The sequence below is a fragment of the Bubalus kerabau genome, chromosome 17, assembly GCF_029407905.1.
Source record: "Bubalus kerabau isolate K-KA32 ecotype Philippines breed swamp buffalo chromosome 17, PCC_UOA_SB_1v2, whole genome shotgun sequence".
Lineage (NCBI taxonomy): Eukaryota > Metazoa > Chordata > Mammalia > Artiodactyla > Bovidae > Bubalus > Bubalus kerabau.
This window is the reverse complement of record NC_073640.1, coordinates 39,841,269-39,857,977: the sequence shown is the minus strand read 5'-3', so window position 1 is coordinate 39,857,977 and position 16,709 is coordinate 39,841,269. Positions and strand designations below refer to the sequence as shown.

The following is a 16,709-nucleotide window of genomic DNA, read 5'->3' as shown; positions in this document are numbered from 1 at the left end:
AAAAAAAAAGCCATAAAAATTTACAAGTGTGCTAAGTGAACCCAATAGTGGAACGGAGAAGGAGTAAACAAGACTGCTCAGAAAATAGTAATAAAAAGCAACACAGGTTATCTGGAAACCATTTCTGATCTAAAACACTTACTGTTCAGCCTAAGTTATTCTTTTTAAGTATTTCATTTTTCTTACTGGTAACAATGACTTCAAATCTAAACATTTTGTTTGATAAAAGTCACCAGATATAAGAACATATTTTCAGATCAAAGAAGAAAGATATTGACAGAAAAAATTTTATAAGGCCAACATTCATGTTGCCAAGGGATTGAAAAATCTAGAACACACAAAGTGGCTGCAAACCTGCTTTGTCAACACCTTACATGCCAACCTTCATTTTCTACTTTTCTTCTTCTTCTTAAAATATTAACGTAAAGTTTAAAACTTTACATAAAGCTTTAGTTTCAATCAGTATCAATTCACTATTTAGAAACAAAAAAAGAAAGGAAGGAAGGAAGAAAGAAAGAAAGAAAAAAAGACTTATGAAGAAGTCTGAAAACGAGACCGACCTATACCCTGGGTGAGATTGGATGGGTTAAGTGTCTCTGGCACTATTTGTCTTCACTATTGACAGACACTGTCACACAACCCACCACACGATGCCTGTCTCTGAATGGCGAAGCTAGAATGCAAGTTAAGTGTATTAATAGAAAAAACAACTAGCATCCCAGCATATAAAATAAGCAATCCAGATTACTTTACCAAAAAACAAAAGTGAAAACAAAACAGAAAAAAAACCCAAAACCCAAAAATCATAGTGTCTACCATTTAATTTACATGTTTAAAGCAGTTTCAATTTCTCATTTGTACTTTTCCCACCCAACATAAGTTTATATGTTACAATAAGCAATGTTTTAAAACAAACTTTTAAAAATTAAATTATTAATACCCAAATAAATGCATATGGAGAAATTTCTTATTCAAAATTTTTGTTAACTCATATTCACCAATTTGCTCTTTTGTTTACTAATGCAATCTAATCCATAAGCCAGAATGTTTTAAGTGTTTTTAAACTGTTCCCTTACCCAAATTTCCTTAAAGAGTAGAAAATGTTATGTTCTGACAAATACACAAAAGCAGAAAAAAAAAATTTACAGCAAAAGAGTATGTTCATTTCTCAGGCCAGCTTCCAAACACTTCTTCATACCCCTCCCCGACAAAGTTACTAACGTACACTTAAAAAAAATTTTTTTTAATTTAAAAAAATTTTTGCCTGTACTACACAGCATGTGGAATCTTAGTTCCAAACTAGGGATCGAACCCATGTCTCTGCACTGGAAGCTTGGCGTCTTACCACTGAACTGCCAGAGAAGTTCTAATTTACACTTTTAAATTAGATATGCTGCTGTGCATAAAATGCTTGATCCCAGTGGCTCTATCTTGTAAAAAAATTAGCTCTACTGCTGAAACTGAAAGGTTTGTTACTGATTTACTACAGACCATCCTTTTCTCCTCCAGTTCATCAAATTGCCAGTCAGAATTCTAATACTATACAATTAACTACTCTCCCACTAAAATAATTATTTTTACCTTGTCTGAGTGCCATTAATAAATATATTCACATAATATTTATTAAATAATGTTTATTGAAAAATAAAATGCTTACAACATTTGCAAGTGTCCTGACACTTAGAGCAATGTTTTTAAAATATGTATTTTGTCCTATTCAATCCTAAGTATATAAGCACAGGGTAAAACAGGTACTAAGTACACATTATACAATTTATTTTTTAAATCTTCTCGGAAGAGAAAGATGCCTTCTATCATCCAGTGATTTAAATACTACTAGGTAGCATCAATCGTTGATATTATCCTCACCCTCAAATAATTTAAACACAATAGGGAATAACTATACTAGCTGACAACTGTATTTGTTGTTGTCAAAGACCCCAGGAAGAACAGGTTTAAAAAAAATAGACAGCAATTATACTACCTGAAAGGTAATGTTTACTTGAAGACAAAAAGAGATTACCATCACATTAACTTAAGGACTAGAGAGAAAAAGCAGTTCTGAGGGATGCTATTTGAAGGTCACTTCAATGCTTTATCATATAATGCATTTTAAAACAATTTAGATTAAATAATAAAGGCACTCCGGCCAACACCAGTCCAATGTTTTCACACTTCTTTTTTTAGAAGTGACCAAAAAAAGGAAAAAAAAATAGTTTTTGTATCATTAAAATCTTCTAACTTTATTATTCAGAATGGTTTTACAACTGGATCTGGATTAGAGTGTATATTAGATCCAACTGTAGATAAAATAAAACATCTAGACAAAAACCAAAAGCAATAAATTGCTCTACTAAAAAGTTATGATAATCGATCACCCAACTTTATTATTTAATTTTTTAAAAAGTGGGAAGAGCATTCTAGGAAGAATACTTAATCAGTCAAATCTGCAGAATCATCTCACTGGGAAATGTCTGTTCTCCCTATGATTCATAATCCTTCATCCATGTTTTTTTATTTACAAAGGTTCCTAGTGAGAGAGTGTCAACATTAAAGACTTGAGAGAGTGTCAACATTAAAGACTAACTCAGAGAGGAAATCCCACAGCCCATGTGTTGTCTGATACACAAAACTTCAAAATAATGTAAAAAGCAGAGTGAGAATGGAAAGAAAGAAACAAAACAAAGCTTAAAAACTTGTTTTTATAAAAATAAGATCAATTTTTAAAAACCTTACTAACAAATGAAAGGAGAAATCCATGTGGGAGGGAGATCAATGTTCATCTAAACATTATTAATCATCAAGCAACATTAAGTATCTATCTTCTTAATAGCCTTAAAAAAGTTGTTATTACTGTCCAGTTACAGGGGTAATATGAAAAATTTACTCAATTTCCACAAGATTCTGTCTATATGATAGAAATGATAAGAAAGCAATCAGATTCATATTAGTTCTTTATGATTCCAAAGCTCAAGCTAATTTTACTGTATTTCACATATAGGAAAAGAAAAATAATGTCACAGAAATAGGTGAAGTCTCTTGTTATATTCTACCCTTATCAATTCCCCTCACTCTAGTACAGTTGGAGTGTCTTTATATAACTTGATTACTATTATTTATATAACTAATTATTATAAAACGGTTATGGTAGTACCTTTTGCTTATTATCAATCTTATTGGTAACATAAAAAAGTAAGCCCGCTTCTGTACATTAACTTATTAATGTGAAATTCTACAAAACACAGGGAAAAAAGAAACTGTGTCTATTTGATATATGTATTTTCTCTATGAATGGTTGAGAATCTGTGCAGTTTCAAAATGCTATTTCTAAAACTCGGGTGACACAAAAATGTGCTTATTCTATCAGAAAATGAATAAATCACAATATTTATAAAAGCTGCTAGAAATTAAAAGAACAAAAAGGTAAACATTTAGGGAATAAATCATTAATAAGCCATGTGTACTTTTTGTCAATGAAAATTTACAATATGGACAGTCTCCCAAATTGGTAATTGTTTCTGAATTAACCATTACGGTTCAAGTCTGCTGATGCTTTTTTCATTCTAATAATGCAGATGTTAGTAAACATCTATACATAGGTCCATACACACATATTTCTATATGTATAAATATATGTATTTATATGGAATTTTAAAAGACAGAATCCTACTTGGCAACATGTTTGTAACTGAATTCCTTTTGGAAGTGGTCCAGTTTTCTAGGAAAAGTAGGAATTGATCATATGGAATAACCAAGTTCAATTCACCTTTCAGTTTACAACAATATCTTAATAAAGCTGTTATTTAAGAAAAATACCTGCCATATCTCTTTAAAACCCCTAAATTCTAATGTGACTGTTTTAGTTCTTCTTAGTAATTCCTACTAATATATTTTAGTGTCTTATAACCTACACTATAGGATTCAAGAAACAACAAAAAGAATCCTTTCACAACTTGAATTTTTTACCTACTCCTTGAACAACTCCTTATTTTGCCAAAAAATATAATAAGTTCATGTGGATAACTTTGTTAGAAAAATGGCCTCTGTCTTAATTACCAAAAACCTACAATATTCTTCAGGAAGTCTGTACTTTAAAATTTTTATACATTCACATATTGAATCTCAAACTACTAAGAAACTTTCTAGTGGGATAAAAACATATGTTTTTTAAAAATGGTTTAAAATACAAATTTCAGACTGCTGATATTCAACTACACCTCCAGACTGTGACACCTGGCCCTCTGGAGAGGAGAGACATTGTGAGGAAGGAAGCCCTCTTTCCCCTACTCCCAGTCCAGGGTCTTACCAGACTAAAGATATTATAAATGACAGTATTAAAAGTGTGTATAATGTAGAGACAGGAAAGGAGGTTTCAGAGACATTCTTTTACCCAATATTCTGGATTGTGGATTAGCAGCATCATGTTTACTCAATCCTTCAGTAATACGTAAAGGGAAAAAAATATAGATTGGCGAATCTGAGAAACACATTTTTAATAATTAAATAATTTAAAATGTACATGACTATCTATATGCCCAGTCTCTAAATTTTAAAATTTAAATTGATTCAGAATTTGTGAAACACAAACCTTTATGGCAGAACTAGAAGTCTGTTCCCACCAGGCCCTCATACCTGATAGCAGCCAATCCAGCTCCTTCAAAACTCTGAAGAATTAACTACATCAAGAGTCATCATTTTTATGCATTTCATATTAAAACAGCAAATGCTATAGATTAAAAAATAAATCACAAAAGTCTAAATTAATGTATCTTTCCCTAAATATCTAGTCTTTTGTCCAGAAAACACTGAGTAACTGGTAATTTACTCCAAAATTCTTTTTGACATTTATGTCGCTAAGGCTATTAATATGCCAAATTTTTAAAAAGCAACTCTAAATATATATACTAACTGAACTCCCTACAATAATTATTCTGCAATTTAAACTCTCTTACCTATATGTTAGATGATGAAAGCTCTACCAATAAGACACTAGAATTCTAGAATGAGTCTATGTTGGTTAAAAGTAAATATGTGTAAAAAAAAAATTACAAATGGGTTTTAAATCACAGAAACATTCTGTGTGTGAATATATGAAAATTGTCAAGGTCACCTCCTTACTCTTTTCACAATCTTACAATGTCAATAACTGCTTGATCTAATAAAAGACTATTACTTCAGAATACTTCCTTTAGTTAATTCTTGCTGCTAAGTTGCTTCAGTCGTGTCCGACTCTGTGCAACCCTATAGACGGCCTCCTACCAGGCTCCTCTGTCCCTGGGATTCTCCAGGCAAGAACACTGGAGTGGGTTGCCATTTCCTTCTCCAATGCATGAAAGTGAAAAGTCAAAGTGAAGTCGCTCAGTCGTGTCCAACTCCTAGCGACCCCATGGACTGCAGCCTACCAGGCTCCTCCGTCCATGGGATTTTCTAGGCAAGAGTACTGGAATGGGGTGCCATTGCCTTCTCTGAGTTAATTCTTACTTTCATGATTTTTCAACTCAAAGCCTTCATTCTAATTTATCTGGAGAGGATTATGGAGGGAGAGAGGGAGGAAGGATCAACATTCCATCAGTGACTCAAATTCAAAAACTTTCAATATTTATATATAAAAACTTCTAAAACTGAGTTTGGTATTATTTAAAAGGAAGTGTTGTTCTTTTTCCAAATCTAGTTAACATTTTTCAGCTTTTAAAAGGAACTGGATCTACTGTCAACAGATGTTAAAAAGCACAGAAGAAACAGACTTTTAGTTCTATACAGATTCAAAATGGCTTAAAAAAAAAATCTCAAAAGATACAAAAGAAATCAGTTAGTCAATTTCTACCTGTGGATTTAAAGTGAAATATTTCATATAAAATTTTTTAAAAATATTTTATTATCTGATACTATTTTAAAACTAAATACTTAAATTCCAGAAAAAAATATTCAGTGCATATAAAATGAAACCAGGTCATCTTTACAATTCAATTTCTAAAAAGTTCACGATTAAATCCACAGAATCTGTTAGAAAATGTCTGGCAACACATGAACAGTGAGCAGGGCTAGTATGTTTCTTGGCCATGGTTAAAGTTTTCCTGCCCTCAACAAGGAAGGCTGCAGATTACACTGTACGGCTCAGGGGAAATATTGGTACACAAAGTGACTGGACTTAGGTTAATGCAAATAAGAAAAATACCCAAAATTCTACTTCAGTACCAATATCCTCATTTAAACCACAACCTTCCACTTCACTGTTCTCTTTGAAACAAAAAGAATTTACTGAAAACAATCCTCTGATGGATTCTAAACCATTTTAAAAGATGAAAGGTATCATATTGGGCAAGAAACCTCTAATTAGTAAGAGACAGATAAAGCTTCAGAGTATGTACATATAATTTTCTAACTTTTTTTAAAAAACCAAACACACTTAGTAATCTGCAAACCCAACTAAAAAAAGAATTACAGTTGGGCAATCTAGTATTATTGAAAGCATTCTTATTATTTATCATAATCAAGACATTTTCCTATTAATTTATCTGTCAATCTTTTAATTCAGTAAAAATTTGAACCAATTTTATATAATTATAAAGTGTATGATTTGAGAGCTGATTAAAAATAAACTTGATAAATTTCAAACATTACTTTCCATACTTTTTCACTGATATAAAAAAGTATCTTTATATAAATATTACATTCAAATCTTCCATTACTTTTGATTGAATTTAAAATAAGTGTAAGGTCACACATGTTTTTAAATGTAGGGAAAAGGTTATAGTAACACGCTACAAACCAAAAAAACACTTGGTGCTTGAGTCCTTTTTCAGATTACACGAAATAAAACATTTTCCCCTTGGAGCAAACTTTCAAAAATAACTGTTTTATAGACTCAAATGTAATTTTCTATCCACAGCTTGGTATTTAATAACTTTATTATGTGCAGTCAACCAAAGAGCTTTAAACTCACTCCCATAGTTGAAGACAAGATCCATTCTGGGAGATGGCACTAACAGATGTGCCAATGTGAAATTTTAAGAAATAATAAATGTATAAAAGTATTTTATAGAAAAAGTTTAATGTTAAAGTATGTATTTTAAAACCTCCTGAAACAAACCCTCAAATCACACTCTTTAATACAAATTTTGCCAGCACTGTTCATGTTGACCAGATAATGCTTTGGTTTTCTTTAAAAAGTAAAATGAAATGCATACCAGCAGCAACTACAGCTGGAGGAGGCGAGCCTGCCTCACCACCACTTGTCTGACTCATTGATGCTACAGGTGTTTCTCTAGATGGAGGTAACTGTAACTCCTTTGGGAGAAGATCATAGACAGATTCTGTTGGGAGAAAGAGAAAAAATTTTTATGAGCACAAAATTTAATGTCTTTCCACTCACAAGAATTATATTATTCATACACACACACACTAAACTTCATGTAATTACTGTTGTAAAAATTATTAGCAACCATTTTTATTTTATTATAATTTTAGTGAAAGGCACAATGAACTTTCCATTCATTCTGACTCCCATTTTCTTCTTGGCTTTTCCTTTCATTCTGATTATATACAGAAGAAGTTACCAAAAATTTTAAACCATATAAAACTAGGCAGTAGAAATGCCAAATAACACAAGATGCTCCCACATCTCTGTTTTAAAAAAAGTATTATTTCTCATCCTTTACATGTAAGATGGCATGAACTGGTGTATATCAGCTATAAATTGGCTTCTTCAAACAGACCATTAGTCTACTCCTGCTCTTTTATCCAGCACTTACATAAAATATTTTAATTTGCTATCATATTGAATTTTTCCCTCCTAAAGACACTAAAAAGAGGAATGTTATGACTCAAGGAACTACTTCTTACTCTGAGATATCTCCAACTCAAGAAAGGCACAAGCATAGGATCCTCTGAAATGAAAAAGCATAAATGCCTTTATTAGACTATGATTAGTTTTGTATCCCAGATTAAAGAATACTGTGTATCTTTTAAATATATTTAATAATTTATAATTGTCCATAAAATCAAATTTATATCTACTATTCAAAAATTAGTTTATAATCATTATTACATGCATTTAGGACAGAAATAATAATCAAGATATCCTTTAAAGATAGTAGAATCAATGTTGGAAAAATCTTCAGAAGACCAATTAGAATCCTATGTTCATTTCTGAAGAACCAAGGCACAGAGTTTAAGGGACTTGCCTAGTATTCCAAGAAAAGCAACATTTCAACAACTAAGGAAGATTATTATTTGTACTAAGTGATTAAAAAAATAAAAGTAGCACTAGAAGACGTTTTATCCTCGGTAGCAAACAATATTAACTGTTTACTGAATTCAAAAATATTTTGAACCTCCCAGTTAAAATATGTATCCTGAGTTTCATGCAGATAGGAATAAGAAAGAATATCATGAAGGAAAGCTAAAATTAGAAGTTGTAGTATTAAATGATCTTTGTTCACAATGAAGAATCAACTGAAATTTTTCTTTTGAAAAACTATTACCTAACACTTCAAATTTTCATCTTCAAAGCATTTGGCAAATTTTACATCTTTCTAAATATAATAAAAATTTTCAGCTTGTTAAACCATTGCTAAAAGACTTAAGTGTTAGTTCTAGAAGGTCTTGTACGTCTTCATAGAACCATTCAACTTCAGCTTCTTCAGCATTACTGGTAGGGGCATAGACTTGGATTACTGTGATACTGAATGGTTTGCCTTGGAAACGAGCAGAGATCATTCTATCATTTTTGAGACTGCATCCAAGTACTGCATTTTGGACTCTTGTTGACTATGATGGCTACTCCATTTCTTCTAAAAGATTCTTGCCCACAGTAGTAGATATAATGATCATCTGATGTCCAAAAAAGATGTCCTTTTCATTATAGGGGACTGGAATGCAAAAATAGGAAGTCAAGAAATACCTGAAATAACAGGCAAATTTGGTCTTGGCATACAGAATGAAGCAGAGCAATGGCTAATAGAGTTTTGCCAAGAGAACGCACTGGTCACAGCAAACACTCTCTTCCAACAACACAAGAGAAGACTCTATACATGGACATCACCAGATGGTCAATACTAAAATCAGACTGATTATATTCTTAGCAGCCAAAGATGGAGAAACTCTACACAGTCAGCAAAAACAAAACTGGGAGCTGACTGTGGCTCAGATCATGAACTCCTTATTGCCAAATTCAGACTTAAATTGAAGAAAGTAGGAAAAACCCCTAGACCATTCAGGTATGACCTAAATCAAATCCCTTATGATTATAAAGTGGAAGTGACAAATAGATTCAAGGGATTAGATCTGATAGACAGAGTGCCTGAAGAACTATGGACGGAGGTTTGTGACATTGTGCAGGAGACAATGATCAAGACCATCCCCAAGAAAAAGAAATGCAAAAAGGCAAAACGGTTGTCTGAGGAAGACTTACAAAGAGCTGTGAAAACAAGAGAAGCAAATGGCAAAGAAGCAAAGGAAAAATATACCCATTTGAATGCAGAGTTCCAAAGAATAGCAAGGAGAGATAAGAAAGCCTTCCTCAGCGATCAATGCAAAGAAATATAGGAAAACAACAAGATGGGAAAGATTAGAGAGCTCAAGAAAATTAGAGATATCAAGGGAACATTTCAGGCAAAGACAGGCATAATAAAGGACAGAAATGGTATGGACTTAACAGAAGCAGAAGAGAGTAAGAGGAGGTGGTAAGAATACACAGAAAAACTATAAAACAAAAGATCTTCATAACCCAGATAATCACGATGGTATGATTACTCACCTAGAGCCAGACATCCTGGAATGTGAAGTCAAGTGGGCCTTAGGAAGCATCACTACGAACAATGCTAGTGGAGGTGATGGAATTCCAGTTGAGCTATATTTCAAATCCTAAAAGATGATGGTGTGAAAGTGCTGCACTCAATATGCCAGCAAATTTAGAAAACTCAGCAGTGGCCACAGGACTGGAAAAGGTCAATTTTCATTCCAATCCTAGAGAAAGGCAATGCCAAAAAATGCTCAAACTACTGCACAATTGCACTCATCTCACACCTTAGCAAAGTAATGCTCAAAATTCTCCAAGCTAAGCTTCAGCAATACGTGAACCATGAACTTCCTAATGTTCAAGCTGGTATTAGAAAAGGCAGAGGAACCAGAGATCAAATTGCCAACATCCACTGGATCACTGAAAAAGCGACAGTTCCAGAAAAACATCTACTTCTGTTTTACTGACTGTGCCAAAGCCCTTGAATCTGTGGATCACAACAAACTGGAAAATTCTTCAAGAGATGGGAATACCAGACCACCTGACCTGCCTCTTGAGAAACCTGTATGCAGGTCAGGAAGCAACGTTAGAACTGGGACATGGAACAACAGACTGGTTCCAAATAGGAAAAGGAAGACGTCAAAGCTGTATATTGTCACCCTGCTTATTTAACTTATACTCAGAGTACATCATGAGACACACTGGGCTGGATGAAGCACAGCTGCAATCAAGATTTCTAGGAGAAATATCGAAACCCTCAGATATGCAGATGATACCACACTTATGGCAGAAAGTGAAGAAGAACTTAAGAGCCTCTTGATGAAAGTGAATGAGGAGAGTGAAAAAGTTGGCTTACAACTCAACATTTAGAAAACTAACATCATGGCATCTGGTCCCGTCACTTCATGGCTAATAGATGGGGAAGCTATGGAAACAGTGACTTCGGGCTCCAAAATCAGTGACTGGGCTCCAGTGATTTTGGGCTCCAAAATCACTGCAGGTGGTAACTGCAGCCATGAAATTAAAAGATGCTTGCTCCTTGGAAGAAAAGTTATGACCAACCTAGACAGCATATTAAAAAGCAGAGGCATTACTTTGCCAACAAAAGTCCATCTAGTTATTAAAGCTTTGGTTTTTCCAGTAGTCATGTATGGATGTGAGAGTTGGACTGTGAAGAAGGCTGAGCGCCGAAGAATTGATGCTTTTGAACTGTGGTGTTGGAGAAGACTCTTGAGAGTCCCTTGGACTGCAAGGAGATCCAATCAGTCAATCCTAAAGGAAATCAGTCCTGAATATTCATTGGAAGGACTGATGCTGAAGCTGAAACTCCAATCCTTTGGCCACCTGATGTGAAGAACTGACTCATCTGAAAAGACCCTGATGCTGGGAAAGACTGAAGGTGGGAGGAGAAGAGGACGACAGAGGATGAGATGGTTGGATGGCATCACTAACTCAATGGCCATGAGTTTGAGTAAACTCCAGGAGCTGGTGATAGACAGGGAGGCCTGGCGTGCTGCAGTCCATGGGGTTGCAAAGAGTTGGACACAACTGAGTGACTGAAATGAACTGAACTGATAAGGCTTAAGTAAATTATTTCCATCTTTCAAATAATATAGAGGAAAGAGTAGGGAGAAACTAATTAAAACAGAAATGCCCATCATCAAATATTGATTTTAATACAATTATTTTTCTCAATCCATGCTGAAAACAAGAGCTTCTTATATATAAAAGAAAAGCATACTCAAGACCCTTTTTGGGGGGAGGAGATAAACAGAAAGAAATATGAAAGTAAAATTCGCTTAGATAAAAAGAGAAAGGATCTGCCAAAATGCATTTATGTCAAGGGGAAAAAAAAAACCAAACCTAGAAACAGCCCAATAACTAACCACATTTCAGTTTCCCAAAGAGGAATACAAAGTTGAATCTAAATTAGAAGTATAAAAGCAGTGTTAGTAAAAATACACTGGAAAGTAACTAAATATAGAACTTCTTATATCTCAGTCTTCCCCACAGCCTACCCTCCAAACCAAATAAGTCAAGTGGAAGGTGTAGGACAGATGGATTCATTCCTTCACCAAAGGTACTTTCTGATTAACTGACTCAAGTGTTTGAAAATTAGAGAATTCAGAAGTGTTATCCTATCTTTCCAAGGAAAACAGCAGTTAATAACAGTTCATACCATCACAGGCTCTGACTTTAGACAGAACTCTGTTGGCTCCGCTACTTTAAGCAACTTAAATCCTCAATAAAACTTTTATTTTAGCCTATTACCTCAAAGAGATTCCCTCCAAGATAAAACTATACAACCTGACCACATACACTGGTCTTACTCTCAGGCCTGCATGAGTGCTAAGTTGCTTCAGTTGTGTCCTACTCTTTGCAACCCTATGGACTGGGGCCCACCTGGTTCCTCTGTCCATAGGGATTCTCAAGGCAAGAATACTGGAGTGGGTTGCCATGCCCTCTTCCAGAGGCTCTTCCCAACCCAGGAATCGAACCCAGGTGTCCCACATTGCAGGAGGATTCTATACTGTCTGAGTCACTAGGGAAGCCCAAAGAAGAGCACAGGCCCTTTAAATACATGAAAACAACAAACAATCCTGCCTCATGTTAAGCAGTCATATCTATTTTCCTTGCATTATCTGTTAAATCAGCTAAATAAATATGGGAGGAATGAAATTCTAGATTTATAAGCATAGGATATGAAGAAAGAGAATGGGAAACCTATAATGGAAAAGCAGTTTGCCGAGAAAAGACTTCCTTAGAAAACAAAAGTATAATCTGTACATTTTTTTAAAAGAACCTACTAGATTTTAAAAGAATTTTCAAGATTTTTCTTTTAGAGAGAGAAAATGGTTACAAGGTTTCTTTTTGGGGTAGTAAGAATTCCAAAATTAGATTATGGCAATGGCTACACAATTCTATAAAATATACCAACCACCACTGACTGTACACGTTAAATGGGTGAATCTTATGATATGCAAATTATACGTGGGTAAACGCTGTTTTTAAAAAAGAGAGAAACAGGAACAGAAAGAATAAAGATAACTGAGAACTGCACAAGAGTGAGCTAGGTCTATGTTCCTAATAAACTTTATGGACAAAATACCTCTTCACATAGTTTCTGTTTGTAAAAAGTAAAACTGTGAAGGCTAAACTGCAAACTAATTTAATTTGCTTTTTAAGGCTCTTCTATTAGATGAGGAAAATTTAACAGCCATAGGTATCCTACATTCAGTAAAATAACCTGATGAAAATCTTTAAAAGTTCTTATGAATAAGATTAATGTAGACTTCATAAAACAGATGCCTCTAAGCAACAGCACTCAAAAATCTTATGGGTTCCCCACCTTGATAAACGCAGTTACATCAACAACTTGAAAAAAGATAAGGAATTTGCAAATGACACAGGCCTAAGAGGAATATATCGTATGTCGTAATTCATCACAGATAATGAAAAGCTGGAACATCTGCCCAAAAGAATAAAGTGAACTTTGATACAGATCAACATAACAGCTGGTAAAAAACTGCTCTTGTGCAGTGTACTCAAATGTACTCACTCTCTTTCTCATTCTTTTTTTCAAAATCTAGAAATGATTTTACTTTTGCTTTTTAAAGAATTCATTCCTTGGTCTGTCAGAATTGGGATGATCATATTTTTTCCATTAATGTGCTAATAATTTGTGCAATAATAATGTTAATCAACTCATTTAATTGTTCATTATAAATTTTAGTTGACCAAAATCCCAATATAAGTGGGATTAAGTATCCATGTAACAGACTTAAATCAAGTACAATAGAATAGTTACCATAAATTATTAACATAAGTGTAAGTATGAAAAAAAGAAATTAGGCAGAAAAGCAAACAAGCTCAGAAGATCAAGAATTTGTTTTATGTTAGTGCAACAGTGCAGAGCCTACAGCAATTAGAGGAATGAAATTATTTTCAGATATTAAAAGCAAACTAAATGCTTCCTAATGTTTGATGGGAAGGTAAACAATGCAAATATTGGCTGACTGGTTGGTGTGTGTGTTCAGTCAGTCATTCAATAAATTCTAATAGATCCTTTTATATCACTAGTTCTTTCTGGGCAATTTGGTCTTTAACTCTGCAACACTGGCTATAGGGGGAGTCCCATCACACTGCATCAAACTCAAGGAGACAGAAATTCTATCCTGAGGGCACAAGGCAGTGAAAAAGAAGAAAAAACTGGTAACTTAATAGTGAAGCATTTTTTTTATTCTTCTCAATTAGAAACTCTGTTTCCTAACTGCTGATCAACCAAATCACACTGTACTATTTTACATGTTGCCCAGTTTCAAAAACATGAAAGACTTCAAACCCTTATACTCCTAACTTTCCCACAGAAGAGTCCAGGGAGACAAAAACAAATGAAACAGCTGAGAAAAGACATGCTTTTCTAGTTTTTCCCCTTTGCAAAATAACACCATTAATAATGCAATTACATCTACCATTTATTGAGCACTTGGTTGTTGGCACAGGCACTGTTCAAAGGTCTTCTACATACATACTCACTTAATTTCAAAATAATTATGTGAGGTCAGTTTTACCAATAAAGAATGTAAAACTTAATAGTTAAAAAAAAAAAGGAAAAGAAAAACACATATGATAAAACAACGAAAGAAGGGAATGATAAAGTTTAGGACAGCAATTTCCTTTGATGGGGAGACAAGGATATAGGACAAAGGAGTAGCAGAAATAAGTTGGTCTGGACAGCAGGCTCAAGAATTTTCTTTTTACTAAAATATATAATCTAATCAGTAAATACAATAAAAGGCTATGCATGGACAGTGCATAGCCTTCAGAATTGCTATAAGGCTTAACTAAGATGATCTGTTAAAAAGAACTCTGTAAATTATTCTTGGGGCTTTCCTGGTGGCTCAGTGGTTAAGAATCCGCCTGCCAATGAAAGAAACAAGGGTTCAATCCCTGGGTTGGGAAGATCTCCTGGAAAAGAAAATGGCAATTCACTGTAGTATTCTTGCTTGGTAAATCCCAAGAATAGAGGAACCTGGCGGGCTACAGTTCATGGGGTCGAACATGACTTAGGGACCAAACAACAACATCGCCATTTTGCCTTTGTTGACCTGATAGCTAGCATTCAATATTCAGCTGCTTCAGAGTCAGAAAGTAAAGATCAGAACTTTCAGAGTCCACCTACTCTTGAACTTTTCTGAAGACACTTATTAACTTTCAGGTAACCAAACAAATCATAGTTGTACACAACTAATACCAGAGACTTATCTTCATGCTGAGATAAACAATATAAAAGGTGGTAGTAGAGGAATAAATAAATGAATGCTTCTATTCAACTGTCAAGCAATCAGCTAAATGGAAGTACTTGTGGTAAAAAAAAAAAAATGATACTTTGTGTTGGAAATGCTTTAAAAAATTAATGAAAAGTAAATTAATGCTCAGCACAGATATTAGTTATTCAAATAATGAGTGCTCCCAGATACTAGATGCAAACACTCTAATAATACTGGAAATGTATTTATAAATATTTGTATCTTGTTTTTAAAATAGGATTTCACTTTGTTTTTTAAGTCTATATACAAAGCTACCTTAGCATCCAGAAGAGTTAAAAAAGACTTACGAAGAGTTCTTGCAAATGGTTTGGCAAACTAATTGCCTTACTCTTCCATGTCTTTATTAACTACCTCAATAAGCTGGTGAATCCCAAGGCTATGGTTTCACATCAGACATTCTAAAACAAAATGCCTGGCACCTCCACTGTGCCAACATACTTCTGCATTGAAGAGAGACAGCATTCATTCTGTTAAAAACACTTTGGGCTTGACAGTCATCATACTTGGCATCTCCACTGGAAAATGTACTGGCTGCAGGTCTACTGGATATTTGGTTTCTAAAAGATTATTAAGTCCAAGAATAACTTGTATGTGATCTCTGTTTTAATAAAATTTTCTCATTTAAGTTTAAATCCATTTACTAGTTTGCTGTTACTTATTTAATCATATCACCTCTTTTTGAATATATTTTATTACCATTTTCCTCAAGCTAGTGGTCTACAATAATTTTAAACAATATGCAGCAGCACAGATTGCAACAATTTGGGAAATAAGAAGAATAACCTGAGATCTATTTTTTCTAATAGGTATTATTTTTCAGTTTAAAATTTCACAATTATTTTCTACATAACTTAGTAACACTTATAAGATACAGAATGGATTACTCTATTTAACCATTTTTGTTATATATTATACTTTCTTAATCTATTTATACTATTTTCAGAAGAAGTTATTTAAGTCTGTTCTAGAAAAAACACTTTCAAAGTCTTACCTATGACCTGACTACTGAGTAAAACCTTTATCAATTTATAATTTCCAAACATCTTATAGGAATATTTTTTCAAATCAGCTTTAAAGAATTGTAGAGTTCAGAGTTCAAGAAGGGTAAGGAGAACTAGGGCTGAGTGTCAGAAGTAAAGAATGAGAAGGGAATCCATGGTACAGGTGGGAGTGGTGGAGGCCTGGCAAATGGTTTCAGAGCCCAAGCAGGGTGAGGAAAATATTAATGGGGACAGGGAGGGAGAGGGAGAAGATTACCAGGTGCAGAGTCCAAGCAATGTAAATAAAATATCTGCAGCCTAGTATGTGGTGTTAGAACCCAAGCATAATGAATAACTTATCTAGGGGTGGGGATGGGGAAAGGTGGGAGAGAGTAGAAGGGTGGGATGGAACCCAAGAAAGCAGGATGAGAAGAGGAAATTTTGCCTGACACACAGGACAACCTACTGGGTTAGAGTCCAAGCAAAGTCAAAGTCTCCTGGGATGGGTAGCCCAAACAGAATGAGGACAGTATGTAGAGGAGGGAAGGCAGAGAGTCTAGCACAGGGTGTCAGAGTCAGAGCATGGTGAGAAATGTAGCCTTAAGGGGATGGCACAGGATATCACAGCTGAAGACAGTGAGGTGATGGAGGATACCTAAC

The 16,709-nt window shown here is 34.2% G+C and overlaps 1 protein-coding gene across 8 annotated transcripts in view; it reads right to left on the bottom strand.

Annotated features, from left to right (window-relative positions):
• NFAT5 (nuclear factor of activated T cells 5) overlaps nt 1–16,709 on the bottom strand; it is a 115,650-nt gene that overhangs the window by 47,240 nt on the left and 51,701 nt on the right. For 5 of the 8 annotated variants that reach the window (XM_055552837.1, XM_055552840.1, XM_055552832.1 and 2 more), the window contains one exon: nt 7,188–7,313. In XM_055552837.1, the coding sequence (XP_055408812.1) occupies nt 7,188–7,245 (58 nt within the window). In that variant the 5' untranslated portion in view covers nt 7,246–7,313. Of the gene's footprint in view, nt 1–7,187; nt 7,314–7,842; nt 7,887–16,709 lie in introns of those variants that run through there. The other 3 variants (XM_055552838.1, XM_055552839.1, XM_055552835.1) reach the window with 2 other exon arrangements.